Genomic DNA, 17,776 nt, shown 5'->3' with positions numbered 1-17,776 from the left:
GTGTCCCCGTCTAAACAAAAACTGTGAAATGCGCAGCGGTATAATATCTGTGTCGCAAAGAAAAAAGTAAATAAATTAAAATTATGGAAATTGATCGAGAGCAAAATTGATTCTAATGAAGCAATGGCACATGATCAGAGGCTATCCAAAGATGAAAAAAATATCAAGCCTGTCACGGCTTGGACGCCGGATTTGTTTGGTCCCATTTTTAGAAAGCATAGTCTGTCAGTAAAACAGGTTAGATTTCTACACGGTGTCTTTTTATTTCTTTTTTATTAATATATAATTTTGTTTTCAATTCTTTAATTTCATGTTACTTTACGTATTTCAATCCTAAGTTAATTTTTTAGACATTGGATTTGTTCAGTATGGAAGAGCAGATTCATCGTATGGCGACTTTCGTTCCCGACGAGATAATATACGCAACAGACTTGTCAGAGAAGAGCTTACGAAGCTTCCAAGCTGTTTTAATGTTTCTAAACATTTCGGGTTAGCATCGTTGCTTTGCGCACAAGTTGTAACTCCTTTTATGAAGTAAACGAACACATTTATTTTTTTAATTAATGTAACATTGTTATTAACATAACGACAGGTTTTTCGATGTTGTTTAAGAAATTTATTCACGAAAAAGACAGAGGAAGTTTGGCTTTCACTAAAACGTTAAATGAATATATCTACATAGCAGTTCGCGAAATATACAGCAGCGAAGGAGATATACTAAAGTTTTCTGGTAAGAAAATAGGTATCATTTAAAATAAAATGTATTAACAAACAAGTCCGGAATATTTTCTGATAATAAATCTTTCTCGCCAAATAAGAGTATTATATCACACATTAATTTTTTTTAAGATAATAAAGAATATTGTATTGACGAGAGAAGTAATCGTTCAATGCAATTTGCTATTGTAATTATATTTTAATATAATCTAAAACAATCGCGAAGAAACGGATTGAAGATTGTGAACGATGTAGAAATTTATTTTATATATTTGTAATTGGTGATTATACTCGTTCACTTGTGATTATTTTAATGATATAAAATTATTTTAATCATATATTTTATTTTAAATATGATAATATGTTAAATATATTAGCTGAAGGATTATTAGCAGCGTGGAAAGTACACGAGGGCGAATTAATGTTCGACACTGTGCAAAATGTGATCGCACGCGCGATAAGTATACAAGATACCATAGCAGCCTTAAAAGACGACGACAATATTTGTAAAGGTATTTGCTATACTTAATGACACATGTTCGAAGTATTCAAGAGTTATAACTTTAAATTAAAAATTAGTTAAAAATTGTAATATTATACAAATTTAATAAGCCACACAAGAGTACACGTTAAATTTTTAATTAGTTTAATTTCGTGCACGAGGAGGATTTGTTAACGTGTTTCTTCGTTGGCGATAATCGAAAATTTTTATTGATAGTAAACGTGGCCATCTCGGCTGGGAATGTAATGTTCTCGATAATTGGCAGCGATGAAGCACGGCATTTCGTGATCGTCGGTCTGCCGATTGAAGAGCTAAAAAATGCGAAAAAGGTTTCTCTGCCGAGTGACTTGGTAGTATCGCTGAGCGCATGGCAGCATTGTACGCCGAGTCAATACGAATACGTCATCAAGGATTCGAATAACGTAAAGGTATGATGACATTCTCCAGTTATAATTTGAAAGTAACAATTCTCTCTGTGACATTTTATATGTAGAGACTGAAAACAAGCGTTGTCTCACTTCTTTCTACTCGTTATGAAAATAATCTCTTATAATTAATTTGCGTTTAAATGCAAATTAATTAATTCAAATGTAAATTTAATTTATTTGCTAAAGCGACACGTTATATTTTTGTACAATTTTTCTTTTTTGTGTTAAAGGGAAGGATACACTTTTATTTTTCACGACATTAATTCGTCACCGATTATTTGTTTCAAATTTGTTCAAAATTTTATTTATTTATTACTAATTTTGAAAAACAACTGTATTTTTAATTAGTTAAATCTCTTCTAAACAGCGGCTTTTTCAAAGCCTCCTCTTTAATGATATTTTAATTTGGAGAATTTTTTAATTTATGCAGAAATGTGCGCTTTTTTACTTTCTACAGATATTAAAAATATTAAAACAGCCAGATGCAAAATCAACACCGACGTATATAACACCGACATCGCCAAGTGATAATGTTAATCCAGACACATCTCCGAACGGGAAATTTCTGATAGATGCCGTAAAACCATCGTCACCTTATAGAACACATTTGATTTCTGAATTATATTCCGAAACAGAAATTGGTAATAAAGAAGAGAAAATTTCCACAGGTAAAATAAAAATAATATTTGTTCCATAGTTAAATTTATGACCTGTTTTATATTCTTTCTATTTTTTCCTTATCATTTTTATCCTGTTCGTATTTTCGTTTTTTGTTATGATAAAATTTTTAATACGCTCTATTAGATTTCAAATTAATACTGAGTTCGCCATTTTCATTATCAGAAAGTAGTGTACAAATCGTATATTTTTATTGTGTTTATTGTAAATTTTTTCTTTTTTTTTTTATTCTTAAGTATATCTTGTATAAGACATAAGCCCTAGTCGGTTAATTTAACATTGTTTGGAACCATATAAAATGCCACTTGCTTCACACTAAATGTTTTCACCAGCGATTACTGCGATAGCAGCGATAAATCCGAATTTCAGCGAACATTTAAGAAGCTATTTGTTAAAGCCGGTGATCGAACAGGTATCGTTTATTGTAAATTATCATGACTATGGCAGAATAAGAAAAATCTATGAGAAGCCTTTCTCGGAATTATTTGTTAAGTATGCTTTGCTTCTCGTAGATCGAAAGGGGAGGATCATTAAGACTGTTGGCGGAGATCAGTCGAATTACAATAATATCCATCGATATCATACCCGACAAATGTCCAGACAACAAATTAATTCTTTTGATCGACGAATGCTTTCTGCTTGTGCATAGGTACCGTCAATGCCTATTAGTACTAACAGATATAACTGTGGGAGAATTATTATTTTTTACAAATAACTATATAATAAAATTGTTTTTAAGTTCTAATTTTACTGAGTCTTGCTTTATTAATTTTACCTGTATACAATTAATATACTACTAGTTCTTTCAACAATCACATTGTTACGTTAATCGGCAAAATAATATAAAAAAGTCATTTTAATTTTTATTTAGTGCAGTTACGCAATACGGGGGTTATATTAACATGATGAACTTGTTCGAGAGGAATATTTTCTTTTGTATTGCATTTGGTATTGCAATATGTGGGGACAGCAACGAGGATCAATTTAAAATCGACGAGACTTGTAAAAATGGAATAACTTGTGCGATGCATATATTGCAAACAGCGAAGGCCATCGCCGGAATTCAAAGCATTTGTGTCGGCATGTCAACAGGTGAGAACTAAGTGTTTTTTTTGTGTGAAGATATACCGGCCCATCCCATTTATGTTCTTCAAAAAGATCTTTTCTGGGAAAAAATCGGGACTATTAAGCAACAAAAGGAGTTAAAAATGGTGTTAAAATAACTCCAAAATGCTTAATAAAAGTTACTTTTTGGTCAATTATGATTTTAACATCATTCATTTTGATGTTATTATTGACCTGTTATTCTGCTTGGATAGAAAATCATTATATTATTAATGTTAGCAGTTTCAACACGTCACGTTATGTCAGATTATGATTCGATTGATATAAATTTATCGTATAATTTTAACATTGCGATACTAATATATATATGCCGTATTTGTACTGTCAATTTGATTTCAGGAATGGCTTATTGTGGCGTAATCGGGCATATCGCTAGAAGATATTACGCGATCATTGGACCACCTGTCGATAAAGCTATAAAAATAATGAATATTTCCTGTGATAAAGTAATTATACAGCTTGACGGTCAGTTAGATTTTGTTTAAAGTTTAGTTTTTTCCTTCAAAAAAAAATTATTAATGAGAGTGTTTCAAAAGGTAACAGCAACTTAAATATGTTCGAGATATATTATTCAAATTATAGATTAGGCTTCTAAGTATCCGAGATCGGTTTCGATTCTAAAACTCAAACTTAAAACCGCATTTAGATTATTCGGACTTACAATCGCAACGGCTCATATTGGCAATTTTAAGTTTGATTTTATTCTTTTATAAATTTCATGAGGTGGGTTTCACATCCTCCGACCACAAAAATCTGATAATCACTTGCTCTATGGTGTAAACAGAGTTAAGGGCGCCGCCATTTGATATATTCGAGGCAGCCATGCCATGCCATTTATTCGACAATGTCAAAACCTTCTCTAATTGTCTGAATGTCTTCTCAGCAGGAGAGTTTAAAATACCTAGAGAATATTTGCTTTGTAAAATATTGTTAATTTGCTGTTTGAATTCACCCTTGTGGTTTTCTACTTTGATAATATTATCGAAAATATGTAAAAATGTAATTATATTAATTAATGTAAATATACAAATGTCTTTTTTGGGCTTAAATTATGTATGTGCGGTACATTCGCAGATTTCCTGTGACTACGACACCGTATTGCATAGTCATTTCGAAAAGGACAAATTTCGCTCTCGAGGCGTGAGAACGTTGCACCGACTGGAGAAGTATCACATCTATGAATATTTCGGCGATGAGCCGTAAGCATTTGAATTTGCTCTCTCGCTTAAATGTGAATAATAACGGAGTAAATAGAAGAATTTAATTTTATACGTCTTGAAATAATGTTTGATATGAAAACATTTGTGACAAAAGCAAATAAAGTTTTGCCTAAATAATTAATTAAAGATTTTCACTGCATGTCAATCTATAACTTATTTTATTATGTGGATCATAAAAATTAAAAATTCCAATTGTGTGTCACAGCAGCAATGCATTTCTATTTTATTTATTAGAAATCTCAGAAAGAGCATTTTGCAATTAAATAATTAAAAATATAGCACATTATATATTCAAAATATTGTTTTTATTATTTCTATTTACTTTAATTTGAAGTATCAATTGATATCAATTCTTATATATTTATAAAAGGATAAATAAAAATAAAATAAATAAATTATACATATTTAAAAGATAAAATAAAAATTATTTGTAGATAATAAAATATGTATATCTCCTACAATATCCCAATAGGATAAAAGAAGATGTAACTTCATCTCTGGATTATTGTTATCCTATTTTGGGTAGACTGGACGAGTTGAATTGCTTCGACGATATTCTAGATGAGATTGGAGTAGTAAATCGAAGATATTCAGGGTTGTTGATCGAGGTTTGATTTAAAGTTTTCATAACAATGTTTTAGAATAAAAATTATTAACAAATATTATTATACTAGTAATAAATTTTGATTCGGCCAAGGAGCGAGCAAAGTGTGAGGTGATATGAAATTACTAAGACATGATATTATAAAAATTTTAACAAAAATTTAATGTCAAAACGTTTCGACTGCAATTTATATGTTAATTTATTTCAAATTGAAAAAAATTCTGTGCAGTCGAAACGTTTTGACATTAAGTTTTCGTTAAAATTTTTATAATATCATGTCTTAGTGATTTCATGTCACATCACATCTTGCTCATTCCTTGGCCGAGTCAAAATTTCTTACTTGTTATTTAAACACGAGCTAGCGATTGAAATTTTAATTATTATATTACTTTATGTAACAATAAAAATAAAAAATAAAAAATCAAGTAAATTCAGCATGGTTCTTCTTTGTCTTATAATGTTTTAAAATCAATCTGTTATTTGTCTAGGGAATCGAGAGGTCAGGAAAATCTAGACTTTTAGATGCTTTCGTCACGAGCGTTTGCAACAGACAAATAAGACCAATAAAACTTTCTCTTCACGCGACATATGAGGAGAAGGCTTATTCAGTTATATATCACATTATTCTACAGGTAAAATATTTGATTTGTTTTATTCTGTAGATTTTTCTTAGAATTGTTTAAAGAAATATTTTTATAAAAGTATTTTAATTTTTATCTTAACTTTTTTGATAAATACAAATAGTGTAATATATATATATATATATATATATATATATATATATATACATATATAATAAAAAGGAAATTAAATATTTTTAAACTAATCCTTGATTTTGAAAAGGGGAAACTTCGTTTTAGAAGATAAATATCTCTCAATATCCTTTATTAAATCTAATTTTTGCAGTAGAAATAAATTGATTCAGATAATTAAAATTTTTTATAGATGCTTGAAGCTGAGAATTGCGAGACGGTCGAGGAGCGTGAAAAGGAGTTATTTAATAAATTAGGCAACGTTCTTACTTTGGACAATTTGTGCTATCTGAATGTTTTAATGAGAGTTAATTTCCCTCTTTCCGACATTTATTGTTCGGACACCGATTGGCGACGTCACACGAAGACTGTCGATATGTTCGAAAGGATATTAAAACAGGCAATTGTTATTTTACCTTGTAAATAAAGAATTCACAGCACCGTTTCTAAAATCTACATAAAATCGCTTTTATGTAAATCAATATGATCATTCGTTACTCACAGCTGAAAACCAAAATCTGCATTTTGCTTGATGATGTTCAATACATGGACCATAAATCGTGGCAATTTTTGTCGTCGGTACTTAATAACTGTAACATCATCGCGGCGATGACGATATCGAAGCCGAGCTCGTGGGACGATCTGTCCCACGTAGAAGCGGAGATTTATAAGGATAAAAGGCTAACGATTCGTACATTGTTCGGTCTGAATGTAGATCTCCTCCCGATATTTGCATGTCAATTTCTAAACGTCCTAGCGATACCCAAAAAATTAAGCAGGTAATCGCTTTTGTTGTTTAATGCGGCTAACGGAGTACCGTAAGTTTGTTAAACAACGACAGGATTCCTCTCAGGATTTTGCAGAAGCACAAGGACGGCCACATCGGATGGTGCGAGGTGTTCCTCACGTCGATTCTTCAGAGCGACGGGCTAGCTTTTGTCAAGATATCGCCCAACGAAGCGGCGCAACGCGAACTCGTTTTTCCAAATGGCATACTCGTGACAAAGCTACCTGTCAATATGACACCGGAAGAAATGGCGCCGCCTTTACCCTGGTCGAAAATGAATCTCTTGGACGTCTGCATCATGAACGAGAATCACTTCAAGATTACTGACAAAAATCGCGATATGACAGGCAAATCTAATATTTCCTTAATCCTTTCGTATTATTTCTCGAAATAATCATTTCCGGCATTATAAGTCTTTCTTATTTCACTCAATCGTGCACGACACGAATGATCACAATGTATCCAATGTCGAGTGCAATGCGAAATAATATCAGGGCGCGTGATATTTTAAAATATACGGAGCGTCTTTGCAATTACATGACATTACTGTATCGATCGAATTTTACGTTTAATTTGTTTATTAGAAATTCTCTCTAGAATTGATGAGCGAGATCTACCATAAAATGAATCCTTACGAGCAAAATTTCATTAAGTGCGCCGCTACGCTGGGCAGAGTGTTTAAGCGAGGCATGGTAGAGAACGTAATGTTGAATTCGATCTCACTGCACACCGCTAAAAGTGAGTACCATTAATTGCAGCTCTCGCGGACGTATCTTATTATAGCCGAATTGCGCACGCTAGCTTAGATGAACCTCACGTAACTCCACAGCCGTTTCCGAGATGATCCGAATGCGGATATTAGAGTGCGCTTCGCTGCAACGACGAGATTTCCACGTTGAGGATCTTATCTTCTGCATAGATAAAAAGCGGCAAACATTCTCCGATATGCACCACTCGTTATCTTGCGATTGCTATCACTCAAGTTAGTTCAATTAAAAAAAAAAAACTTATATGTATACATTAAAATTTTTGAGAATATATTAAAAATATGTAACATTTAATATTAATAATTATAATTAACAATATTAATAATAATATTTAATATTAGCTAAAAGAATAATGACGCGCTTTTTTTGTATGAAATTTTCAGTAAGAAAAAATTAAAAATCAGCGAACAATAAGCAACAAAAAATCACATTAAAATTGTATTTTTCCATAAACTCATTTTTCATCAGTTTTGTGATCTGTTTATATAACAAATAATACTGTGACTTTCTAGGAGCTATCGCTGGCCCCTCGCCTCTTTATGCTCATTGTAAATTGCTAGAGTTCAAAGTTGATTCATTTCAAAAGATGATATACAATGTACAAACGGCGGAAGAAAAGCGGGAACATCATACGAGAGCGGCTGGAATATACGGCTTGGACGCTCGAAAATGCAATTCCTGCGGTAGCGGCCGCTTTCTGAGAATCCTCAACGAGGATGTCAAAGAATCGAAGGTCATTTAGAATTATAAACGATAATTAGCCTGCGATCTAAAAATAAGTCTTTTTAAGAGATAAATAAATAAAAAATTAAAGAATTTAATTATTTCTAAAAAATAAATCATTATCCCTGCAATAAAAATGTTTAAAACCTTTTTATCTCTTTAATTCCAACTATCTTATTGTCATTTCGTTGTTCAATACTTCAATAGAAAAAAAATTTAAGACCGCTTCTTTATATAAAATAAAAATTATATGTAATTGTGAGAATAAATGATTCGCGTCAAACTTCACTTCAAAGATCTGAAAATTCGTGATTTTAAATTGATTCGTTAATTTTTAATTGATATTTTATTACCATTTTATAATTTACTTACGTTTTTAGAGCACATATTTTCAATTCTGTTGAGAAAAAGCTAATTTGTTCAATATCTTCAGATGGAAGAGTCACAACGTGTAATGCCCAGTCGACTTTCGTTGATTCGTTATCGAACACTTTTCGAAGGGAGACGGAGTACGAAAACGAGCATACTTACAACGCAAACAAGCGCTGCGACGAGGAAACAAGATTTGATTGATATTTGTAGGATATCCATTATGCCGACGAGCATTGATATCGAAGAGAGTAAAGGTAAAGACTCTCAATGAATACTTACACATATTTCGAAATTTATCAAACGTCATATGTATATTGATCAAACGTATATTTTGATAATAGTGCTGAAACATGAGGAAAGTAAAGGAGCAGATAAATTGCCAAGCTTTAGAAAGCGAGCTACGAGTTTTTTTCCAGAAATGACAAAAGATCCTTCCGATCAGAGCTACTTGGAGAAGTTTAACTATATCGATTATCGGAACTGCCAATGCGACAATATTCTCTCCCATCTCTTTTGGAAGATGCATCAACACATTGAGAAAAGTGGTAAATTAATATCTATAATATTTATACTTTTTATAATAATAATCCTATTATTTTAAGCACAATCTTACGAAACATAAAACACTCTGACTGTAATTATTAGATTAATTCATTGAATTGTATTCTTTAGGAGAAATCAACAAAGTACTCGAGTTTTTTATTGAGTACAGTGCCGGAATGATCCAGGTTGCGCAACCTCTTTATGCCCTTAAGCTGCTCTCGCTCGCCGCTGAAAGAAGTAGGCTCGCCGAAATGAACGAGTGGATCAATGAGAACGTGGAGGACAGTATCTCGAATAAAGGAATCATTCTAGCTTTAATGGGTCTGTGAAATTTTACGGAACTATTCCGCGTGATGAAATAAAATATCTCTATTTATTTCAGTCACCGCTCCGTGTAAAAACTTCTTCTGCATGAAGAGAAAGTGTACCGTTATTTATCATATGTATACTGCATATATTATAATATTAATCATATTCAGGCGATGCTCACAGCAAACTAGGAAATTACAATCAAGCTAAAAAATACTACATCTCGGCGGTGAAACTTCGAGGTACTCCGCCCAAGGAGATAGGCGCCTGTTACAAAATAATATTAAAGATGTTTTGCAAACTGCAAATCGACTTTCCTGAATATACGGTTGATGAAGAGTCAAGGCGACTCGTTGTAAAGGAATTAGAATTAGCGTCGTACTTGCGACGTCTTAGCATCGTATACATGGTACGTATAAGCTGTTTATTAAATTTGTGCAGAGGATTTATCCAAGTGAAACGAAAACCGAAAGGAAAGTGAAATTAAGGAAGAGATTATATACGTTATGTAATTTATATTTTAAAAGATTCTCCTCTTTTTATTCCGATGACTTTTATTATAAAAAGTGTGGCGAGTGTAATGATTTGCGTAAATATTTTTATAGATAGAAAACAAATTGAAAACGGCGCAGTCGTTTGCCTTGAGAAGTTTTAAGCTCGCGTTCGTAAGCGTTAACAGTTTTCTAGAGAAAGGCGAAGTGTATCTTGCGACAGTGCGAGTTTTGCATTCCACAAGAAGCGTTACATTAATACGACATATCGAAAGACTAATGCTAATCACAATAGAGAGAAAATCCACCTGGAATGATGTCGAGGAAATAACGATGGTGGCAAATATCTATCTAACGATGTATCAACTCAGGTACAATACGTTTTAAATTTTTATGCAGGAATTAATTTATGTGCCTCGAATTATTTTTTCTGCACACATGAAAACAGAGTGTTAAGAGGTGAATTGGAAGAAGCTGTGGACATAGGTATAAATATCTTGAAAATCTCTGGAACGTTGCATCTTAATAAACTGACGCTGATCATTGTGCCGTCATTAATTCAGATAATGGTATTATTTGAAATTAATCTGCTCTCGTGAATCTCTTGTATATCTGCGTTAGATTTTCTAAATGCCATCAGGAAAGATCCAAAATCAAAAAGGATTTCGCATGTGCTTTAATATTTTTTATGTAGACATCTTTTGGATCTTTTTATGTAAATGAATATCATTACTCATTTCACATAATACTTTTTTGCCCAATAATTTAATCAGCTATGGACCAGACGTGTGAATGAAACTGTCGACTTAATACGAGAACTATACTTTTTGGCAGACGAGGACGTAGATTTGTCAGCCAAGACGTGGTATTACGCTCTTTCCTTAGATCTCATATTGGACGCGGGAATAGTTTTGGAATCGTACGAGACAATTTATACCTATTACAACAAATTTATTGGTAAGAAATGTAACGCAATTGTTGTGTGTATGTATGCATTGTAATTCATAAATAATTATTTTATAATTTCTTATAAAAAGATGTTCCGCACAATCACCGTACAATATTTCAATATCGTATTTTAAAAATTAATTATACAGTTGAAAATTAAATATCATTTTCGAGTTAGGAACAATCAGAATTAGTTAATAATATCGCGTAGAATTCGCACATACAGGTCACATTTGTGCTTAATGTGTATCGATCTCTATCTAATATTCTTATGACAATTTTCATAATAAAATTTCCGACTCTAATTAGTACACTGTTAAATTGCATTGTGATTGTGGAACAGCCTGTAGGTATAAACTATTCTTAACACTTTGACTGCCAAGCCACTTCGTCATTGAGATTAATAAACCTAGTAATTGTTTTTATAATTTATTGTTTTTTTAATGTCTTAAATATTTAGTAAAATTATTCTTAATCTGGTAAATAAAACCGTCATTCGTGAATAAATGACGGTATCCTTGCGAATTTTACGTGTACGGGCAATCAAAGTGTTAAAGCAGTGCAGCTATTTTAACTAAAAAGAATGACCGTGCAGCTTACAGATTGAAATTTTGCATATGGCGCGACCAACAAAGCCTGTCCCGGTTGTTGACGAATTTATGGATGTATCAGCTCAGATTGTATGTCTTTTTTCTCGCTCACAATTATGCCATAAATCAGTTATTTGCGACCTGCACTTAAAAACTTTTCTAAAAAGCTCTTACAATTGCTCGTCAAAAATTCATTAATCATTTCCAAGCTATTCTCGTTTTTACTTTTAACCTTGCAATTTAGAATTGATTCAATAAATATTGTTCGATGTGTTCTGACTGTTAAATTATTGCTCCAATAAAAAAATATATCTTGTGATATTTGATGACAGGGGACAACATACCGTTACTAACACGTTTGCATACAGCGCGGAAAAATATGTAAAAGAAGTTACCTGGAACGACTTTTCTCAAATTCTCACTTGCAGCAAAGTATGTCTAAATTTTCAAACATCTACATTTCTTGTTATTTATACTTAACTTAAGTTAAGAGTCTGTCTCAATCATTTTTTTCTCTAGATAAATTTAATAATTTCTCAAAATTTATAATTTTATAAATTTACCATATTAAGAATTTATTATGTCTCTTGTCTTCGGGATTAGTTATTAAATATAGTAATAATAATTATAACAACTTTATCCAAGTGAGACGAAACCGAAAAAAAAGCAAAATTAAAAATGAAATATACGTTAAGTAATTTTAAAGGATTTTTTTTTTATTATCCCAATGACTTCTATTATAAAAAGTGTGGCAATATTCACGACAAACAGCGAATAGATAAAGTAAATGCAAACAAAAAACGGGATTAAAGCTAAAATGCTATGAAAATAAAAATAAATTATATTTACGAATTATAATAAATAATACGCAATAAATGATTTCGTTTCAATACAGCGCTTTCTATTTTTTTAAGGGACTCGAATGTCACCTGTTGATGTTGCTGCGTTGTATCAATTCAAAATACTCTAACGAGTTATCGAATCTGATTCGAGATATTTCCAAAATTATCAAGTGTCTCACGAAAATTTCCAAGCACGCGAAAGTTATAAAACCACGTTTATATCTGTTGATGGCATACTTGAATGTTATTCGAGGCCGCAAATCGAGTACGCGAATCTATTTGTACAAGGCACAGAAATTCGCAAGCTTACAAGAAAACCAATTGATGATGGCATGGATCATGCAAAATAAAAGGGTAATAAATTTGATTAAAAAAAAAATAAGGTGGTAAATAAAATAAAATAAAATAAATCTTTAATTTTCAATTAATTTATCGTTGATAGCAATATTGATGAATGATGATGATTAATGGACAAATAAGTGTTCTAAATGATCCGATAAATTTTTTATTGCAGACATGGAGGGAGAAAATTCATAATAATATGGCGCGATACTGGTTGGAACACATTGGATCGACAGACATCGTGGCTTGGCAGTACATTCGAAACTTCGACATCGATATCTGGTCCACTATCCTTTATTCCTTACCAACGCCTGGTGCACATTTATAACGAGGGATACGAAAAATACGATCTCCCATCTAGCATATTATTATCGTGTCGTATTAATATTCTATTCACAAATCCACGATTTTTTATCTGCATGGACGCTGGTTAAAAACGGAAAGGAGATATTCTAGCGAAATATTTATTTATTAAAGGCATATTACACTTTTACGTTCTAGAAGATAAACACACGACGATCCCCTCGTGCGCACGATACTTCGTATCGAGTGTGAAATTTTCTCCTTACTTCTTCCACAAAGTGACCTCCGCGCATGATGAAATCTCGATCTCGACCGTCGCGAGTTTCGCTTAATAATACGATACGCGCGCGGGCGCGCGCGTTTCTGGCGCGACCGACGTTTACACTTACATCTCGACGATTAATTATTACGTATTGCGATTTAATTAATTGCTCTATTTGGCCGAATTTGGCCGAGTACGCCAAGGATGTTTGCGAATTTGAGAAAGAAGAATGTAAAAAAGGAGAGAAAAAAAAGAATGGGGCCTCGATTCTCTAACTAATCATAAGAGAAATGTATGCGTAAATTTACTCAAAGAGAGATTTACGAGCGCTTACATTTAAAAACTTATGTTTATATGTAGATTTTCAAATGTAAGCGCCTCGCACATGTATTGTTCTTGCGAATAGTTAAAAAAATTGAAGCGGGAAGAAGAAAGAAGTTGCGAAAAAGAAAAATAAGGAAAAAATACAAAGAGAAAAGTAACATGGTCCTTTGACCGATTTCTCCTCAGCTGGTTTTCAAAGAGGCAAATAAAAGAAAAAATGTTACACTTTAGGCATTTTCCGTGCGACCTTGCACACGCGATCTCGCTCTCTCCTGTCAATCTTCAATTTAATTTAATTTAATCTAATTCGGCATCTCGTACATATCGCTCTCCGTTCCAATCGTTTCATTTTCAGTATCAATTCGTCGCCCGCGCGGTTCGCAATCACTTATAGAAGAAAGTTCTGGCCGACAAAATAATCTACATGTAGACTTACGTGCTAAATATTTTTTTATTTCTTTCTTTCTCGGAATGAACTTTGAGCTATTACTGATAAGTACTACTATGAAACTTCCGTTATAAATTTACCAGATAACGATATTCTCGTTTAGAGGTCCGATCCGGCGCTGTAGGGCGCGATTCCAATCTGGATCCGGCGACGAAAGCGGGAACTTCGCGAGATCTTACTCCAGCATAAAACTTGCATCGGCGTACTCGGCCCGAAATGTGTCCGTCGGGACACGCGCGTGTAATACTTTAAATTACCTACCCGAACAGAAGAGTGTGTGTCTCCCCTCGCGCGCTTACCGCAATGCTTCCCAAACAATGCGAAAGTCCAAAAGATGTCTACGTCTAAATATATATATATATATATATATATGTTTAAAAGGCGTCCGAAAGATGTTCGGATGTTCCTCGGACGTCCGAGGGAGATTGACAAGTTCTCTCAGACGTCCAAGGGACCCCCACGTCTGGAAGATTAAGATCTCGTTTAAGCGTCTCTTTTAGATATTCGCGTTGTCCGGGTCCGCTGCTCGTTCGACGGGACTCCGTCCGGTCGCAACGAAGTTTGAAGCTTCCTCTCCGTGTAACTCATTCGTGGGCGTCGACTTCGTTGTCGATGCGACTGCTACGTATACCGGTCTTGCCTGTCCAAGGATAAATGTCCGGGCACGCTTGGCAGGTCTTCATGTATCTCACTCCACTCTTGTGCCAAAGATTGCAGACCTTCGCGTTATTGCATCTCTTGGGTCGGTCCTGCATATTCGCGGTAACGTAAGAGATAATATCGTAATAACGTAAGAGAGATAACGTAAGAGAATAATAGAGTTTTTAGACCGTGTATAATTGCACGTAAGATAAAACTAATTCAAGGATCGTTGTTGTATTGTTATTAAAGAGAAATTTTAAATATATCATTGGTCGTAAGAATCAATAATGTTTACGATAATTTTAAAATTAAATAATTTTTTTATTAATTTTAATTGGATTAAATTATTTTATAATTAATTTTAAGATTAAATAATTTTTAACTACTTTGCAATATCAATTTAATACGTTTTACCTATAACCATCAAGATATAACAATTGATATTTTTCAATTTAAGAAATAATGAAAGATAATATTTCACTTTTTTCGAACAAGTTGTTCGTAAAATGTCAAGATCTCGGTAAGGAAAAGAGCTTAAAGAGTTGATTACAATAAAATCTCACCGGATAATGGCATCCAAAGGGTTCGAACGTGTGCAGAAGCGCCAGGGGCGTTGGATTTCTGATCCATTGTATAGCCTGCCAATTCGTAATTATCCATACATCGTCCATCGCGACGATGGTGTCGAGAAATGATAAGAAGCCCTCTTTATGATGCGGCTGAGTGAACCATGCGGCATGATAGAACAGACCGAAAGGCGATCTGCGAAAAAATGTCGAGTTACGAGAATATTAGTACTAATAATTTGCAAAGAAAATTTACAAACTGTCTAATTTTCAATTTTAATGAAAAGAGAAATTTTCTGTTTATTCAAATAATTATTTTCCACGTAATTTAAAAGACTCGCATTATGAAAAGGAATTAGAAATTCGCGTGGTGTGAAAAAAAAACAACTGTTAAGAGTACGGACATTGAACAGAGAAATTTATTTCACGATGGTTCTTCTTTCCAATTGTTCGTGTCTAATAACGGCATGCGCGTAGCGCGAGGCACTTTACTGACCTATTAGTCGTGTAATGCCTCTCGAAGTTCTTAATGAGCATCTTGTATACGCCGTCCGGAGTCGGTGGGTTACTGCAGGCGTCTCCCATGGAGCATCTACCTCCATTGAGATCTTGCCACATTACCATAGGAACTTCCCACAATCCTGGATAGGATCTCGTGGGACAGGGCGGTATCATGCAGTCGTGGAAGAGCTTGTAATCCAGCGTATACGGCCAACTGGGTGGTCGGTTCTCATAGATGGGCATGGAGGAGTCGTACGTGAAGTTTGTGTCCCAGAGCATTTTGAACATATTGTTCCCTCCGACCTGCGCCACAGGTAGCGTAAAACACCATCGTTAACACAGCCGTAAACATTGCTCTCTTGAACGCTTCACGAAATCTTTCGCGAAATCTTACAGAGTAAGATTTTGTCCGAAGAGAATCGTTCTAGGATCATGCGTGTATTTTTTTTACGTAATATTTTTTTACGAGAATAAGAAGCGAGAAATACAAAAAAAAGTTGAAAGATAATTACCGATAAGAAGGGTGCTCTCATTCCTCTGACATCCTCCAGCTTGACGCCTCCGTATGCAGCCAGAATTTCGCGCTGCCCAGCAACCTCTCGCGCCCACTTTCGCGCCGAAAATTGTTCGCCGAAACTGTGCCTGTTGCGAAGGATTTATCGTCGCGTCGATCACTCTCGGGTTACGAAGAGTTTAAACTCTCTCACGGCCGCACCGATTCTACCGCGGCTGACGACACGGTCGGAAACGCTTTTCTTTCCTTTCATTTTTTTTCTCTCCATATTCGATTACATAAGCTCTCGCGTCTACCGTTTGGACACATTCGGCTTTTGCAAAATGACGATATCGACAGTTAACGCATAAAAGAAATGGAAATGATTTCGCAACAACCAAAACGAGCGTGGCTCGTTATGTCATTATGTTACGTGCATTACGTGCCTCTTATATTTACATTTCTTTTATAAACTTGATGACTTTGAATGAACAAGTACAAGAATTTCCGAACGTGTGTCCAGCGTCACTTCAATCATCCAACATTCAAAGCGAAAGCAATTTATTGACTGATCCAATAAGCATGAGTGTGACTTATAAACTTTGTCAGCGAAACAAGCTAGTGTTAGCTTCACCGAAATACATGTAAAACATAAAGAAGGCAATAAATATGTATGATCCCTTTAAGGCGATTGTAATTAATTTGCACCTATCTGTGATATTAGTTGATGAATACGAATGATTGTTGAATAAGCATGATTGCGAAGTCGGGTTGCGCTTGATTTTACGGACAAGAATAATTAAAAAATCTCGATAATTAACTATGAACTTGTGATTTATGATTATTGTTAATATCGCTAACATAAATCATATAGATAGCGTATAATGCAAACGGGAGAAACGACCGATACTTATAATTGTACAACTGACGTATACTCAATATATGTTTAATTTACACGTATGCCTTCTGATTACCCGAATGAGTGGCATGGAAATATAGTTACGATAAGTAAACATCAACCGCGCGAGAGGTTTAAGAAATCTCCCGGTCGTGCCAAGGTTTACACGAAACGTATCGTCGGGCGTATAGTATCAACGGCCGCGAGCTTGCGTAATTTGTCGCGCGCGCGTGGCTCATTTAATTAAAATCGAAATAAAAACCGTGTGCCACTTTTCCTGCCCGGCGGCGGCGGCGGTGTTCGCAGATCTTAATGACGATTCGATTACTTACGAGACCGTGTGGGAGGCAATCTCGTGACCCGAGGCATAAAGATTTTGAACCTGGCTGTAGTCGGTCCATTCGTGGGACACGTAGAAGGTGGCCGAGATGGGACATCCGTTGGGATTCTTCCGTCCCTTCTCGAACAGGTCGGCGTAGAGACCCTTGTTCAAGTCGTTCACGGAATCGTCGAAGGTGAGGAGGACGATTTGCGGTATTTCCTCCGGTAGGTAGTCACCTGTTCGTTACAGGATTGCGTTCAGGATTCGGGAGAAGGAG

At 34.3% G+C, this 17,776-nt stretch overlaps 2 protein-coding genes across 2 annotated transcripts in view; one reads left to right on the top strand and one right to left on the bottom strand.

Moving 5' to 3' along the window:
• Window positions 1–18: 18 nt before the first annotated feature.
• Window positions 19–13,859, top strand: LOC105449150 (adenylate cyclase type 10-like). The gene is made up of 30 exons (XM_011688154.1): window positions 19–237; window positions 351–489; window positions 593–730; window positions 1,095–1,229; window positions 1,436–1,647; window positions 2,105–2,315; window positions 2,658–2,737; window positions 2,838–2,974; window positions 3,197–3,417; window positions 3,790–3,896; window positions 4,525–4,649; window positions 5,143–5,278; window positions 5,763–5,906; window positions 6,220–6,426; window positions 6,531–6,805; window positions 6,880–7,160; window positions 7,411–7,551; window positions 7,643–7,795; window positions 8,093–8,313; window positions 8,737–8,929; window positions 9,017–9,220; window positions 9,348–9,539; window positions 9,698–9,936; window positions 10,133–10,389; window positions 10,467–10,587; window positions 10,792–10,975; window positions 11,562–11,646; window positions 11,889–11,988; window positions 12,471–12,752; window positions 12,913–13,859. The coding sequence occupies exons 1-30, from the start codon at window positions 124–126 to the stop codon at window positions 13,066–13,068; spliced, it is 5,190 nt and encodes a 1,729-aa protein (XP_011686456.1). The 5' UTR covers window positions 19–123; the 3' UTR covers window positions 13,069–13,859.
• A 709-nt stretch (window positions 13,860–14,568) lies between these two features.
• Window positions 14,569–17,776, bottom strand: part of LOC105449142 — a 51,264-nt gene continuing 48,056 nt past the window's right edge. The window contains exons 12-16 of the mRNA XM_011688146.1: window positions 17,510–17,735; window positions 16,299–16,428; window positions 15,782–16,089; window positions 15,283–15,481; window positions 14,569–14,826 (exon numbers count right to left, since the gene is read on the bottom strand). Of these exons, the coding sequence (XP_011686448.1) occupies window positions 14,662–14,826; window positions 15,283–15,481; window positions 15,782–16,089; window positions 16,299–16,428; window positions 17,510–17,735 (1,028 nt within the window). The 3' untranslated portion in view covers window positions 14,569–14,661. The remainder of the gene's footprint in view (window positions 14,827–15,282; window positions 15,482–15,781; window positions 16,090–16,298; window positions 16,429–17,509; window positions 17,736–17,776) is intronic.

This window comes from Wasmannia auropunctata, unplaced genomic scaffold (assembly GCF_000956235.1).
Source record: "Wasmannia auropunctata unplaced genomic scaffold, wasmannia.A_1.0 LD336111.1, whole genome shotgun sequence".
NCBI classification, from domain to species: Eukaryota; Metazoa; Arthropoda; class Insecta; order Hymenoptera; family Formicidae; genus Wasmannia; species Wasmannia auropunctata.
Note: the sequence above shows the minus strand (reverse complement) of the source record. Positions and strands in the feature narration are given on the sequence as shown.